The sequence below is a fragment of the Capra hircus genome, chromosome 25 (genome assembly GCF_001704415.2).
Source record: "Capra hircus breed San Clemente chromosome 25, ASM170441v1, whole genome shotgun sequence".
NCBI classification, from domain to species: Eukaryota; Metazoa; Chordata; class Mammalia; order Artiodactyla; family Bovidae; genus Capra; species Capra hircus.
The window spans coordinates 33,295,943-33,312,973 of NC_030832.1; the positions used below are offsets into that span (position 1 = coordinate 33,295,943).

At 48.3% G+C, this 17,031-nt stretch overlaps 1 protein-coding gene across 1 annotated transcript; it reads left to right on the forward strand.

The window, feature by feature from the left end:
• On the forward strand, window positions 15,565-17,031 carry CLDN3 (claudin 3). The gene has a single exon (XM_018041071.1). The coding sequence runs from the start codon at window positions 16,001-16,003 to the stop codon at window positions 16,658-16,660; it is 660 nt and encodes a 219-aa protein (XP_017896560.1). The 5' UTR covers window positions 15,565-16,000; the 3' UTR covers window positions 16,661-17,031.

Genomic DNA, 17,031 nt, shown 5'->3' on the forward strand with positions numbered 1-17,031 from the left:
AGTTTCTCTAGGGCAGTGGGAGGGGAGGAGTGACTCATGCCTCCCTCCCAGGCTCATGACACCCCAGAGCCTGGGAATTACCCCAAAGCAGCCAACCAGGCCAGGCCTAGAGGACACGGCTCCACCCCACCCCGGCCACTATTACTTCAGGTCTCCTGCCGTCGCCGTCACCCACAGGGAGGGACAGACCCTGCCCGGAACTGTGGGCACCCTGGGAGGGAAACACACACCCTCTCACACAAACACAAACAAACCCACACAGACACACACCCGCGGGCTAAACCCAAACCCAAACCTCCCCACCCAGAGATAAATACACCCTCGCCACCGGCGGCAACCCCCAGAGCCGCCAGGGCCCAGCCCGCCTCCACCACTCACAGCCAAACAGCCCCCAGGTGCGCCTGTAGACCAGCTCACAGACTCAGCCAGACCCGGGGGTGGGTGAGTCTGACCCGCTGGGCCTGAACCAGTTTGGTTTCTCAGTTGGCCAGTTTAAAAGGCTCATGAGGGAGGCAGAGGTGGAGGGGATGCCGAACCAGGGTGGCAGGGGGACCCCAACCTTACTGCTGAGGAGAGAAAGGACAGATCGGGTTTTAACCGGCCCAGGGCCAAGAATCACAAGATTCTAAGATGCCACCACCCTTGTCCTCACTGCCTCCTTAGGTGCCTCCTGCACCTAATCGTTTTCCTGGCCTTAGGCTCCATCTCAGAAAACACACGAAATTGTGGTATCTCAGCACAGGTGTCCATGTAACAAGAACCAGCTGCAAAATTACCTCTCCAGTCGCCCCTGGAATCCCCAGCACCTGAGTACAGGGGCCATTTTTGTTCCTTGGTGTGACATCTGCTCCCAGTATGTGTGATTATCTACCTCAGACTGAGACATCTCAGGGCAGAGCCTGTCTCTTCTCAAAAAGGTCTCCCTGTAGATATATGGGCTTCCCTCATGGCTCAGTGATAAAGAATCCACCTACCAATGCAGGAGATGCGGGTTCTATCCCTGGGTCAGGAAGATCCCCCAGAGAAGGAAATAGCAACCCACTCCAGTATTCTTGCCTGGAAAATCTAATGGACAGAGGAGCCTGGCAGGCTACAGTCCATGGGATTGCAAAAGAGTCCGATGTGACTTAGGGACTCAACAATAACAACAATGTGGATATTAGAAATAAACTAAACATTACATGAGAAGAAAACTATGAAACTTTTAGATGAAAACAGGAACTATCTCTATTTCTTGGGGCTGGAAAGTGTTTCTAAACAAGATACAAAAGTATGCTAAAAAGAAAAAAATGATAAATTTGAGTACATTTTAAAAACTGGCATGATAAAAGACAATAATTTTTTTTTTTTTTTTTTACAAATAAGCTAGGCACCACTTCCCTGGTGGACCAGTGGCTAAGACTCCATACTCCAATGCCTGGATTTGACACCTGGTCAGGAATTAGATCCCCCATGCCATAGCTCAAAAGCTCCGCATGCCACAAAAAAGACCTTGCATGCAAAAACTAATATGAAATAAATATCTACTTAAAAAAATAAGTCATATCAAATCTGTATAGCCAACAAATGGTTAGTAATCAGAATATGTAAGGAATTTCTATTAATCTATAAAGAAAAAGACAACCTATTAGATAGACCAAGGCTATGAATTGGCAATATACAGAAGAAACTGGAATGACCGATGACTACATAAAAGTGTTCAACCTCACTAACAATCAGAGAAAGGCAAATTACAATGGCAAAATACCTAGCTTATTTTTTTTTTTAATTTTTATTGTCTTTTATCACACCAGTTTTTAAAGTATACTTGAACTTATAAATTTTTTTATATACTTTTGTATCATATTTAGAAATGCTTTCCAGCCCCAAGAAATAGAGATAGTCTCTATATGGAGACTAAAAGTTTTACAGTTTTCTTCTCATGTAGATGTTTAGTTTATTTCTAAAGGCAAATTACAATTACCATTTCTCATCCACAGAAGAACGAAAGTACAAAGTAACACCACCAAGTGTGGGTAGAGATGTGTACATCAGAAACTTTCCAACATGCTTAAGGAAGAGCTGGCTGGGACGATTTTAGAGAATCATTTCGCAATATCTGGTTAGCGTGGTTGATGTATACACCTTATGACCCAACATTTTTAATTCTAGAGAAACTCTCAGGTATGTGTACCTGGAGGACAAGGGCCTGTGCCACATCTTGTTTGTAACAGAAAAACAATTAGAAACCATCCAAACGTTCACAAGGATGGATAGGAACTGTGACAGAGTCACACAATGGAATGGTATACACAATGAAAAAGAATAAACTACAGACACACACAATATGCGTGGACCTCACACACATTGTACTGAGTGAAACCAGATACAGAAGGGTACACACTGTGATTCCACTTCCACAAAGGTCAAAAAGAAGAAGTAATCCATGGGGACAGGAGTTTGAAAGCGGCTACCTCTGTTCATGGGACTTCCCTGGTGGTCCAGTGGTTAAGACTCTGTTCTGCTGCAGAAGGTGCAGAGTTGATCCCTGGTTGTGGAACTAAGATCCCACATGCCACCGGGCACAGCCAAAATAAATAAATTAATTTAATTTAAAAATAATAATAAATATCTTTTTTAAAAAAATTAAAAGGGAAAAGGAAAATGGCCACCTCTGGGGAGAAGGGGAATGGGACTTAAGGAAACCTTCTGGGGTTATAGAAATGCTCTATATCTTGATTTGGGTGGTGGGCGCATGAAATGTGCAAATGTAAAAATTTCAAGTTGTACTTTTAAGATTTGTGCATTTTAAGGACCTCACTAAATGTATTTTATGCCTCAAAAAAAGAGAAACAATAGATAACTTAAACATGGTAAGAGATAAGCTGTAGTCCAGGAGAAGATATTTACCACCATCTTTAGCCAACAATCAGGGCTTCCTCAGTGGCTCAGATGGTAAAGAATCTGCCTGCAATGCAGGAGACCTGGGTTCGATCCCTGGGTCAGGAAGATGCCCTGGAAGAGAAAATGGCAACCCACTCCAGTATTCTTGCCTGGAGAATCCCATGGACAGAGAAGCCTGGCAGGCTACAGTCCATGGGGTTGCAGAGTCAGACACGACTGAGTGACTAACACACACAGCCAACAATCAACTGGTACTGAGAGCATATAAAAAGATTCAACACATCAATAAGAAAAGGGGAAAACATTCCAATAGAAAACTAGGCAAATTCCATCAACGAGTAGCTCATAGACGAGAATGCTGAAATAAACAATGAACAAATGAAAGATGCTCAGTGTCACAAATAAGGAAATGCAAATTAAAACAATAAGGAGATGCCACTTGACATCCACAGAATGAGAGAAAACAAAATCTGAATGCTACCGAGTTTTAGCAGAGATGTGTAGCAATAGAAACTCTGTGCTGAAGGGAGTGTCTAAGACTAACAGGCAATATTCTCTAGAATCCTTTCGCAACACCTGGTGAGGTGGAAGGTGCCTATACCCTACAATCCAGCAATTCCACTTCCAGAGAAACTCAGGCATAGGCACCTGGAGGCATTTACAAGGATGTATGTCACATGTTTGTAATAGCAAAACAGTCAGAAATAATCCAAGTGCTCACCAAGAGGAGAATGAATAGAAACCGTGACATTCTCACAGCCATGAAATACCATGAAATACCACACAGCAGTTACATTGAATGAACTAGAGCTTCTTGTTTACATTTCAAAGCCATAACACCATTGAATAAAGCAAATTGCCAAATGCTGTGTACAATATAGAGCTTCCCTGATGGCTCAGATGGTAAAGAATCTGCCTGCAATGCGGGAGACCCGGGTTCGATCCCTAGTTAGGGAAGATCCCCTGGAGAAGGGAACAGTTGCTCACTCCAGTATTCTTGCCTGGAGAATTCCATGGACAGAGGTGTACAATGTAAGATTACCCATGTAAAAATGCTTAATACACAAGATAGTTCTCTATATTGTGAATGAATATATACCCAAGTAGAAAACTATCCAAAACTGAACAGGAAGATGCCATGTCAACTTCAGGATATTGTTACCCAGAAGGGGAGAAGTGAGTGGCATAGGGAAGGGGTGAAAAGGGTTTCTGGCAGAATGTAATGACTTGTGGGAATTCCTAGGTGGGCCAGTGGTTAAACTCCATGTTTCCAATGCTGGGGGCACAGGTTTGATTCCTGGTCAGGGAACGAAGATCCCACATGCCATGTGGTAGGGCCAAAAATAAATAAATAAATAAGAATAAGAGTGTAATGACTTGCTAAATCTGAGTGGTGGGGCCCCCTGGGTATCTCTTATGTTATTCTTTGTACTTTCCAGTGTGTTTGGTGGGGTGTCTTCTTTTTTTTTTTTCAGTTGTGCTTCGCAGCTTTCGGGATCTCAGTTCCCCAACCAGGGACTGAACCTGAGCCATGGCAGTGAAAGTACCAAATCCTCACGAGACCACCAAGGAACTCCCCTTATAATTTAAAAAAATATATTCCAAGGGAAGAGGGCAATTTTGCAGGATAGCTCCAAGATGGTGGGATGCCATCTTGGTTTCTATAGCTGATACCAGGCTGTACCTTCCCTCCTTCACTCCACGACTTTGGCAGCTCCTCAGCTGGGCCGGCGTTCTTCTCCCACAGAGATGACCTGTACTTGGTGGTCCTGCCTGAGGTGGCAGTGGTCTTCTTTGAATAACTTACCACTGGTGATGGCACCACGCAGACACCCAGGAGGGTCCCTGAGCTCTACACCATTGCCTGTGCTCCCATCTCTTAATGGCGGCTTCACTTACCCTCTGTGGTCAGAGTCGATCGTCTCAGCCATTGTAGCAATCCTCCTTTGCCTGTTCTTGTAGGGGCCCAAGGAACCCCAAATGGTCAGGAGGCCCCCTGCCTTCCACTGTAGTGGGCCTGTTATCATGCAACCCCCCCAGGAGAGCATCTTCCCTTCAGCAGAGTTCAGGAAACAAAACTCTTGACAGTGGGTCATTGTTGCACCTCAGGATAATGCCTCCCCCATTTTTGCCCCTCAGTTCCAAGATCCTCAAATAGCACTGAGATCCTAGATCCTAAAGCAGCCCAGACTCAGTGTCACATTTATACAGCTTGAACTAGAAGTACATAGGAACCCCCTACTCCCTCCCCACTGGGGCTTCCCTGGTAGCTCAGACAGTAAAGAATCCTCCTGTAATGCAGAAGACCCAGGTTCTATCCCTGGGTCTGGAAGATCCTCTGGAGAAAGGAATGGCTACCCACTCCAGTATTCTTGCCAGGAGAATCCCATTGACAGAGGAGCCTGGAGTGCTACAGTCCACAGGGTCACAAAGAGCTGGACACAACTGAGTGACTAACACTTTCACTCCCTATTCCCTACCACACCCTTGCCCTTTGAAAGATATAGGTATTGAAATATGTGGTCGACCACAACACAGGTGAAAAGTACCTTCCTTTCCTCTCACACCCCACACCCCTCTGTTGGTCCTCAGCAGATCTTCCGGAAGCTGCCCTCCCAAACCTTTCTTTCATTCCTAGTCTGAAAAGTTCTGTTCTTCCTCTGTCCATCTCAACCCTTTATTATATGTATCTACAATGCCTTTCTCCCAGCAAGCAACTCTTTCTCCTTATGATCAGTAAGATGGGAGGGGTGAGGGGAAACTTGGTGCGATTACTGAATCCTCTTTAGCAGACCAGGAGAGGAGGAAGTCTGAATGCACATGTGTTCTGTCTACAGGAGAAACAGCACCACGTATAAGGGCATTTTCGAGATGGCAGTCCAACCTCCCACGCTGTTGTTTCCCAGGCGAACCGCAGCTGTCTTCAAAGGGCCATTTCATCCTTGCATCCCCTGCGAGGCCAGATGCTTCTAGATGGTGGGGCTCATGATGAAACAGGACCCCTGGGACATCTCCCTGCACTTGTTTTGCTGTATGGCAGCTTCTAGATCAGAAGTAATATTGCAAGATTCACAAGAACAGCATATGAGGCGTGAGCAAGTTCAAGAATGGTGGTATTGGCAGAAGCATGATGCTCAAGTAAAACAAATCCAGATCCCAAGTAAGCATCAATAAGTGTATGAACAAATGGCCAACGTCCTCACCACAGAAGGGGTCTGGAGTGACCGGGTTCACATTGGGTTGGCTGGCCCCTAAGGAAGGATGGCTCCATACTGGATTCAGGATCGGTGTTGCTTTGCAGCCGATGGGCCCTGGGATCAGCCTTGGTGGGAGAAAACCCTGCCTGTCCTCCTACCTCCTCCCTCTCTACCACAGTGGCTGCTGTCATTATAAGTGCCCTGAGCAGGGACTAGGCTGGCTGATAAAGAGGCTGCCTGCCACCGACAGGGCTGTTCATCAAATGACAAAGTTATTTGAGCTCCTTCCCCAGAAAACTCCCCTTGGGGCTGGAGCTTAGCCGGAGCACAGAATGCCAGGAGACTGCCCTGGCCGGGGACCGTGGCCCCTGTCAGCGATAAGACGGGAGGCACTAAGGTTTGAATAACCTCTGATAGAGCCCTATCTTAAATCAACTACTCTTTCCTTGGGCCTCAGAAGCTGCTTTGTTTAACTTTGTGCTGTTAGGATGCAGATATGATAAGATCCCCAAGGTTTAAATAAACTTAAAAGTCAACGGAGTCCTTTACCCTCCGTCCCTGGGAAGGGAGGCTTAGTGAGGGGGAGGACGAGCACCATACAGGGGCTGGGGGCTGGGGTCTTCCAGCCCTCTCTCCTGCAGTGCCCCCAGCCCCAGCCTATCCCAACTGAGCTTCCCTGCGGTTTCTTTTTCTTTTTCTCATTCTGGTTGCCACTAGGTGACCCAAGGCCAAAACACTGAACTACAAAGGCCAACTTAGGGGTCTTAAACTCACGTGGTTACAGGAGCCAAGCAGGTAATGAATATGTGTACGGAAAACCAAGTGAAAGAAAACGGGTTGGGGCGGGGACGGGGGAGGGGACATTCCCTGGCAGTCCAGTGATTAGGACTCTGTGCTTCCATTGCAGGGGGCATGGGTTCGATCCTTAGTCAGGGAACTAAGATCCTGTATGGTAAGGCAAAAAAAAAAAAACAGCAGTTGGGGAACTTTCTCTCCTTTTTAAAAATATTTATTTGTTTATTTGGCTGCATCAGGTCTTCATTGCATCATGTGGTATCTTTAGCTGTGGCGCACGGACTCTCTAGTTGTGACACGTGGGCTTAGGAGTTGCAGCATATGGGTTTGGTTGCTCCAAGGCATGTAGGATCTTAGTCCCCTGACCAGGGGTTGAACTCCTGTGCTCTGTATTGCAAAGCAGATTCCTAACCACTGGACCACCAGGGAAGTCCCAGGAACTTTCACTCTTGAGAAGATGAAATAGACATACGTGACCCTATTCCTTCTTCCAAGTACAGCCAAAACCCCTGGACTTTATAGATAAAACAGGCATAAGAAGATTGAAAGGTGGAGGGAAGGTAGAGCAGCTCGGGACCTCTGGACCCAAGGACACCTGGTGCTCTCATCGTGGTCACCATCCTGCTGGCCGCCCTGAACCTCCTAGTGGTGGGTGGTGAGGGGCCCAGCTTTTTGTTTTTTTAACTTTTTTCTCCCAGTTTTATTGAGATATGGTTGATGTTGGCACTGTGTAAGTTTAAGGCGCACAGCATAATGGTCTGACTTATATGTGCATAAGTGTGCTCAGTCACACAGTCTAGTCTGACTCTGTGACCCCATGGACCTTAGTCCGCCAGGCCCCTCTGTCCAAAGAACTATTCAGACAAGCATACTGGAGTGGGTTGTCATTTTCTTCTCCAAAGGATCTTCCTTGCCCAGGGACTGAACCCTGGTCTCCCACATTGCAGGCAGATTCTTTATTTTACCATCTGAGCCACCAGGAAAACCTTGACTTACATACATCGTGAAATGATTATCACAGTAAGTTTAGTGAACGTCCAACATCTCATATAGACACATAAAGACATAGAGAATAATTTTTTTCCTTGTGTTGAGAACTCCTAGGATTTACTCTCTTAACAACTTTCATATATAACACATAGCGATATTCATTATATTTATTATGTAATTTACATCCCTAGTATTAATTTATCTTAAAACTGGAGATTTGTGCTTTTAACTGTGGTGGTCTGGTGGTTTAGTTGCTAAGTCGTGTCTGGCTCTTGTGACCCCACGGACTGAAGCCTGCCAGGCCCCTCTGTCCATGGGATTCTCCAGGCAAGAATACTGGAGTAGGTTGCCCTTTCCTTCTCCAGGGAATTGAATTCCTTCCCGACACAGGAATCAAACCCATGTCTCCTGCATTGCAGCCAGATTCTTTACCAACTGAGCTACGACTGCTTTCCTTCAATTCCCCCTGCCGGCTCCTGCTCTGATAACCACAAATCTGATCTCTTTTTCTATGAGTTTGTTTTTGAAATATAATTGACCTATAATAATACTGTATTAGTTTCTGTTACACAATACCCTGATTCGATACATTGCGAAATGACTACTATAAGTCGTTAGGATCTATCACCATGTAAAGATATTACAAAGTCATTGACTTCTGTTCCTCACACTGTACATTTCACATGCATGACTCATCCCTTTTGCAACTGAAAGTTTGTACCTTATACTGTTCCTCACCTATTTCTTTCCTTCCCTCAACCTCCGCCCCTCTGCCACCACCTGTTTGTTCTCAGTATTTATAACTGTTTCCCTTCTGTTATGTGAATTCATTTGTTTAATTTTTTAGATTTCAGACAGACATGAAATCATACAGTATCTGTCTTCCTCTGACTTATTTTACTTAGCATAATACCCTCTAGATCTATCCATGTTGTCTCAAATGGCAAGATTTTGTTCTGTTTAATGGCTAACATTCCATTGTATATATACACCGTAGGTTGCTTCTGTATCTTGGCTAATGTAAATAAAGCTGCAGTGAACATATTAGACCAAGCTTTAACATGGCAATATTTACCTTAAATGTAAAGAGTCTAAATATAGGCATCCCTCAGAGAAACTGCAGTTTTGGTTCCAGACTCCCCAGTAAAGCGAATACAGCAATAAAATGAGTCACTCACATTTTTCAGTTTCCTGGTGCCTATAAAAGTTATGTTTACACTATATAGTGCTCAGATGATCAATCAGGTCTGACTCTCTCTGACCCCATGGACCTCTGTCCATGAGATTTTCCCGACAAGAATACTGGAGTGGCACACCATTTCCTCCTCCAGGGGATCTTCCGGACCCAGGGCTCTAACCTGAGTCTCTTACATCTCCTGCACTGGCACATGGATTCTTTACTAGCACCTCCTGGGAAGCCTCTATGCTTACACTACACTGTATTCATTAATTGTGTAATAGCATTATGTTTGAAAAAAACAATGTACATGCTTGGTAAGTTGCTTCAGTCGTGTCCAACTCTTTGGGACTCCATGAACTGTAACCAAGCTCCTCTGTCCATGGAATTTCCAGGCAAGAATACTGGAGTGGGTTGCCATACCCTCCTCCAGGGCATCTTCCTGACCCAGGGATCAAACCCACATCTCTTATGTCTCCTGCATTGGCAGCCAAGTTCTTTACCTTTAGTGCCACCTGGGAAACCCAAGAAACAGTGTATATACCTTAATTTAAAAAATAATAAAAAATAAAAACACCTCATTGCTGGGAATTCCCTGGCAGCCCAGTGCTTAAGACTCTGCTTCAACTGCAGGGGGCATAGGTTTAATCCCTGGTTGGGGAACTAAGATCCCATATGTCTTGAGGTGCGGCCAAAAAATTTTTTAAATAAAAATACTTCATTGCTTAAAAAGGCTAACCTTCATGAGCCTCACAAGTCATAATCTTTTTGCAATAGTAACTTCAAAGATCACTGATTACAGATCATCATAACATAATAATAACGAAAAAGTTAGAAATATTTCACCAAAATATGACACAGAAACACCAAGTGAGTAAATACTGTTGAAAAAACAGCACTAATAGACTTGTTCAGTGCAGGCTGCCACAAACCTTCAACTTAAAAAAACACACAGTAGTGTGAAGCGCAATAAAAGAAGGTGTGACTCTGTGTCAATTAAAGAATTCTACCACAATAGTGAAGTTTCACTAATAGAATACATTTGTTATTGTTGTTTAGTTGCTAAGTCATGTCCAACTCTTTTGGGACTCCATGGACTGTAGCCCACCAGTCTCCTCTGTCCATGGGATTTCCCAGGCAAGAATACTGGAGTGGGTGGCTATTTCCTTCTCCAGGGGATCTTCCCGACACAAGGATTGAACCCGTGTAACCTGCGTTGCAGGCATATCCTTTACCATCTGAGCCACAATATGTAAAAGAGGATTTATTAGAGGAATTAGCTCAGGCAGTTATAGGAGCCAAGAAATCCCACAGTCTGCCATCTGTAAGTTGGAGAACCAAGAAAGCCAATGGTATAATTCAGTACAGAGTGCCCACTGGGGACAGGAGGAGGCCAGACTGAGTGTGCTGGGGGGGAGGGGTGGGGAAAGGGGAAGATGCCACGGCCACAGTATGGGAGGGGCAAGCCCTGGGGCCCTGATGGCTACTTCTGGGGGCTGGGCACTGGCTGGGGGAACAGGTTAATTTCCTAGCTGTGGAAACTCTTCTTTCAGTTCCTCTTTTTCTAGCATTTGCTTCTTGGAGTCACCCACACACACACACACACACACTTCACTCCAACACACCTGGTCACCTTCACCAAGCAAAGCCTTATCCACCAACTCCCGCCCAACCTCCTCCTACAAGAAGTTCTCCTAGATCAAGACAGCCTCAGTATTCTCCTTCCAATGGTCACGGGGCACTAACTGGAGGGATTTTGGAGCATCAGTGCCATCTTGGGTCAAGGTGCTGTTTCTGGACAAGAGGCTCAGGAACAGGAGGGAGAGACAAGCATTGTGTTGGAGCCCCCAAACCTCACCCTCCTCTCAACAGCACTCCCCCACTACTCAGAGTCATAGCACTCTCCATGCAAAGACAGCTTCATCCCATCCTCCTTCCCACCTTCTGGGGACACACACACCACACCAATACATATTGTGGGCCCCAAGCACCATCAGTTCAGTTCAGTTCAGTTGTTCAGTTGTGTCCAACTCTTTGCAACCCCATGGACTGCAGCATGCCAGGCTTCCATGTACATCACCAACCCCCGGAGCTTGCTCAAACTCATGTCCACTGAGTTGGTGATGCCATCCAACCATCTCATCCTCTGTCATCCCCTTCTCCTGCTTTCAACATTTCCCAGCATCAGGGTCTTTTCCTATGAGTCAGTTCTTCACCAAAAGTGGACTAAGTATTGGAGTTTCAGCTTCCAATGGAGTTTCAGGACTGATTTCCTTTAGGACTGACTGGTTTGATCTCCTTGCGGTCCAAGGGACTCAAGAGTCTTCTCCAACACTGCAGTTCATTTTCGGCGCTCAGCTTTCTTTATAGTCCAACTCTCATATTCATACATGACTACTGAAAAAAACCATAGCTTTGACTAAACAGACCTTTGTTGGCAAAGTAATGTCTCTGCTTTTTAATATGCTGTCTAGGTTGGTCATAGCTTTTCTTCCAAGGAGCAAGTGTCTTTTAATTTCATGGCTGCAGTCACCATCAGCAGTAATTTTGGAGCCCAAGCAGCATAGTGGTTTTTATTTTAACAGCTTTATTGAAATGATTTATAGACCGTTTCCCAATTTCTCCAATGGTTTTTTAGCATCTTCCCAGAGCTATGCAACCATCAGCACAATCAATTGTAGAACATTTTCATCACCCTAAAAAGAATACTGGAGTGGATATTCTCACTGTACCCATTAGCAATTAATCTCCACTTCCCCCAGTGCCCTACCCCAGCACCATCGGATCTACTTTCTATCTCAAATAGATTTTCCTACTCTGGATCATTTTTATGAATGAAATCACATAATACACACCATTCCTTGCAACTCACTTACCATAGTGTCTTGAAGGTTCATCTACATTGTACCACAGAACTTTATTCCTTTCTATGACTGAATAATATCCCATTGTATAGGTATACTCCTTTTTGTTTATTCACTCACCAACCGATATTTAGGACGTTTCTACTTTGAGGCTGTTAGGAATGTGAACATTTGTACACAAGCCCTTTTGGTTTTGTTTTTTATAATTTATTTATTTTATTTTTGGCTACACTGGGTCTTCGTTGCTGTGTGTGGGCTTTCTCTAGTTGTGGTGAGCGGTGGGAGCCTACTCTTTGTTGGGGTGCACAGGCCTCTCATTGCAGGTGCTTCTCTTGTTGCGAAGCTCTAGTCACCCAGGTTTCAGTAGTGTGGTGCAAAGGCTTAGTTGTCCTGCACCATGTGGAATCTTCCTGGACCAGGAATCGAACTCATGTCCCCTGCACTGGCAGGCAGATTCTTAACCACTGGACCACCAGGGAAATCCCGTGTGTGAATCCTTCGGTAAACAAATGTTTCCATTTCTCTTTATTTCTTCTTTATATCTTCCACTTCTCATTATTAGGGTAAATACCTAATAATGGAATTGCTGTGTCATATAGTATAACTCTGCCAGGGGGCTTCCCTGATGGCTCAGTGGTAAAGAATCTGCAGGCCGATGCAAGAGATGCAGGTTTGATCCCTGGTTGGGAAGATCCCCTGGAGAAAGAAATAGCAACCTACTCCAGTATTCTTGCCTGGGAAATCCCATGGACAGAGAAGCCTAGCAGATTACAGTCAATGGGGTCGCAAAGAAGTCAGACACGACTTAGCGACTTAACAACAAATGGTAACTGCCTTTTGAGGAATTGCCAGACTGTTTTCAAAAGCAGCTGTAGCATTGCACAATGCCATCAGCTTTGTCGGAGAATTCTAGTTTCTCTACAGTCTCTGCGATACTTGTTATCGTCTTTTTGATTCTAGCCATCCTTGTAGGTGTGAAGTGGTATCCCTTCGTAGTTTTGATTTGTGTTTCCCTGATGACTAATGATGTCGGACAACTTTTCACGTGCACCTTGGCCATTTGAATATCTTCCTTGTGTATTCTGAATGTCTATGCAGATCCTTTGACTATATATTTTTTTTAATTGGGCTATTTGTTTTTTATTACTGAGTTGTAAGGACCATGGACGATATTAAGCAAAAAGCTGATTGAAGCTATTTGTCCAGAGGCAAAGTCTTATTTGCAGAGTCCCTGAAGTTTGGCCTCTGGGCACGAAACTTTCTGTCCTGGCCTCATCTCTTCCCAGCCCAACCCAGTAGGTCCACCTCACTCAGGCTCAGGAACAAAGCACCTCTTCCTACCTGTACCCCAAACCCAAGCAACACAGAATAAACCCCTCTTCACAGATGAAGAAACTAAGGCTCCAGGTGGGAGAGGACTTGCTCAAGGTCACAGGACTGGTGAGAGTGGAGGTGAACTCCAATTCAGATCCATCCATCTAAACCCCACACCTTCTCTGCACAGTTTCTCTGCACACTGGCTTGTCCGGCCCTGGTTGTTTTTAATTTGCAATATGCTCACGTTGCTTCTGTACTCATCACAGTGCTGTGAGGTAGATCATGTAGGCATCAGTTTGCTCATTTTTCAGAAGAAGAAACTGAGGTGAGGAGGGAGGATGTGACTTACCTTGGCCTCGCAGGTAGCAAGAGATAGCGCTCACAGCACAACGAGTAGGAAGCCCACTCTCAAGACAAAAGCATCTGGTCTCAGGCCCCCATTGCTACCCTCTGCCCCAAAGTCACCCCAATAACCAGCACTTCACTGGACTTTAAGAACTTCCTCCAGGGCAACCTCCACCCAGCACCAGCTGGGCCCTCTGGCCAGGCACTCCCAGCCCTGCCCAGCCCAGCCCCAACTGGCCCAGCCCAAGACCTTTGCACCTGCAAGAAGTAGGACCCTGGTTTCCATGGGCCTAGACCCTGTTTACCTCACCCCAGGGCTAGGACACTCACAGAGGAGGACCCAGGATGCAAGCCTGTAATTTGAGAGATGTGACAAACCAGAAAACCCCCTAAGCCCAGTCCCATGAGGTCCCTCCTCTCACCTCAAAGTGCCCAAGGTTCCGACTAGATTCCAAAGGCAGGTAACAGGGTAATATCCCATCACCAGTCATTCATGCCAGGAGGAGGGGGCCCCCCGGGGCAGACAAGGTTGCAGGAAGGCAAGAAAGTGATGCTTATCCTCCATTCAAGTCACTAGATCAGGGACTTTCCTGGTGGTTCAATGACTAAGACTCTGCACTCCCAATGCAGGGGGCCCAGGGTTCAGTCCCTGGTTGTGGAACTAGATTCCGCATGCCCCAGCTAAGAGTTCCCCTGCTGAAAAGAAGATTTTGTGCGCGCGGCCAAATAAGTAAAAAAAAGTTTTAAAAAGTCACTACATCAACTTTGTCTTCAGGACCCAACATGGTTCCAGACACTGGAGACGTGGCAGTGAATAAAACCAGCAGAAACCCTTGCCTTGTTGGGGGCATTCTGGATGTCCCAGTGGAGCTGACATACCAGATCAGAAAGCAAATAACAGGCAGTGTGAAATGCTAAAAGGAATTTAAACTATAAAAACGGGGACAGGGCATTGTGGGGTGAATAGCTGCAATTTAAATGTTTTATCTATTTATTTTTTGGCCACGTGGCCCTTGGGGAATCTTGTGAGATCCTAGCTTGGGGGATCCTTACCTTGTGCTAACCAGGGATTGAACCTTGGCCATGGCAGTGAAAGCATGGAGCCCTAACCACTGGACAGCCAGGGAATTCCCAGCTGTGATTTTAAATAGTGTGGTCAGGGGAAGGCCTGACTGGGAGCAAAAAGCTGAAAGGTAGAAAGAACGGGCCATGTGGTCTCTACATTATCCCTGTAGAGGACATGGCAAGGGTGGGGGCCCTGAGGAGAGGGGAAGTGAGGGACAGAATCTCCAAGGTCACCTCTGTAGGACAGAGAGCAAGGTGAGGGATAGCTCAGATGTGGGAGCAAGGCCATTAGTGGTAATGTCTTTGACTTCCCACCTTTGCTGGGATCAAAGGTCTCTCACCATCGTTTCAATAAGGTGGGTACTGACTCCCCCGGGTTAGGACCTGGGCTTTGTGGGAGGAAGGTGCGAGTGCGGTGTTTCTAGGAGGCGAGGCCAGCTCAGCGAAAGGGATCCAGGGACACTGTGAGGGTGAAGACATGGGAACTGTGGAGAGGCTAGAGAATCTGAGTTCAGCACTGGCTCAGGCGTGTCTTCAGGGCGCCTTTGCGGGCTGTCCCCCGCTTCTGAGTCCAGACGACCAGGACTGGCAGTCCCATGGGCCTGGATCAGGCCGACAGCGCGCAGGGAGGAGCGCTGCCTCAGGAGCCAGAGGGACCAGGAGCAGGTGCGCGGCTCGGAGGACAGCCGCCCACTCTGGTAAACTCTGGGCCACGCCCACAGCTGGCTGGCCACGCCCACACTGCCCGCCCCTTCCCCATGGATCCCGGGCCACTGGCAGCACCCGCCTCCCCACGCCTCCTTGCTGCGGGTAGAGTGGTGGAGTGTCAAGCAGGTTGTGCTTTTCACCCCATCCCCCGGAGAATTCCTTTCCGAGCACTGGGGCGAGGGCGGGGTGGGCAGGAGCGAGGGGCTGGAGCGCAGGTCTCGGCCCCGCCCTCTCGGCAGCCCGCACCCTGGCGCCTTGAGCCACTCCTGGCCAAGTGCTTCCTCCCGGGGCACTTTAGTGAAGGGAGAAGAGGGGCCACGTCACTGTCCCCAGGCCTGGGAGAGCGCGGCTCCGCCCCTCCCGCCCCCGCCGGAGCGCTGGGCCGGGATCGAAGACTAACCGGCCCCTTCGTAGGGGCCAGCCCAGTCGCAGCCGCCCGCCTACAAAGCCACAGGCAGGTGCAGGCGCAGCCGCTGCGCCAACCTGGAGAGCTGAGCCGTTAGCGCGCGCCGTCCTTGTGTCCGTTCGTCCGTCCGTCCGTCAAGCCGGGCGTCAGTCCGTCGGCTGCACCGCTGCTCCCGCCCAGGCCCCAGCGGCCCCGGTCCCTCGTTGTCCCGCACGTGGAGCCGCCCGGCAGAGCCGGCTTTGGCGCGGCAGCCATGTCCATGGGCCTGGAGATCGCGGGCACCTCGCTGGCCGTGCTGGGCTGGCTGTGCACTATCGTGTGCTGCGCGCTACCCATGTGGCGCGTGACGGCCTTCATCGGCAGCAGCATCATCACGGCGCAGATCACCTGGGAGGGCCTGTGGATGAACTGCGTGGTGCAGAGCACCGGCCAGATGCAGTGCAAGGTGTACGACTCGCTGCTGGCGCTGCCGCAGGACCTGCAGGCGGCCCGCGCCCTCATCGTCATCGCCATCCTACTGGCCGTCTTCGGGCTCCTCGTGGCGCTCGTGGGCGCCCAGTGCACCAACTGCGTGCAGGACGACACGGCCAAGGCCAAGATCACCATCGTGGCGGGCGTGCTCTTCCTGCTGGCCGCCCTGCTGACACTTGTGCCGGTGTCCTGGTCGGCCAACACCATCATCCGGGACTTCTACAACCCGTTGGTGCCGGAGGCTCAGAAGCGCGAGATGGGCTCCGCCCTGTACGTGGGCTGGGCGGCGTCGGCGCTGCAGCTGCTGGGGGGCGCGCTGCTCTGTTGCTCCTGCCCGCCGCGCGACAATTACGCGCCGACCAAGATCGTCTACTCGGCGCCGCGCTCCACCGGGCCGGTCACGGGCACCGGCACGGCCTACGACCGCAAGGACTACGTCTGATGGGGCGACCGCGGGAAGTCCCGACCACTCCCACAAGCTGGCGCGCCCACCAGTCCCGCGTGCAGCCTTGCATCGGAGACCAGCCCCCGCCCCCCAGATGCCTGTCTGCTCCCTCGCTGGACTGGGAGGGGCCCGCCCGGCACCCCCTTCCCCAGCTGCTAGCCCTCCTCGGCCCGGGGAGCGGGATTGTGGAGCCCAGGGGCCTGCCCGCACGAACCTTTGAAACCTTGCCCCTCTGGTGCGCGGAACTGCGGTGACCACCGCTACTTGCCCGCCTGGTCGGACTGTGGCCACAAAGTTCTCTTTGCGCAGGGACCCGCAGCTTTGAAAAGGGGCCACGATATTTTTCAATAAAAATCTTTCGTTTTGCA

Excerpts from the sequence above, each read along its gene's own strand:
- CLDN3 (XM_018041071.1), top strand. The coding sequence starts at position 16,001 with ATGTCCATGGGCCTGGAGATCGCGGGCACCTCGCTGGCCGTGCTGGGC.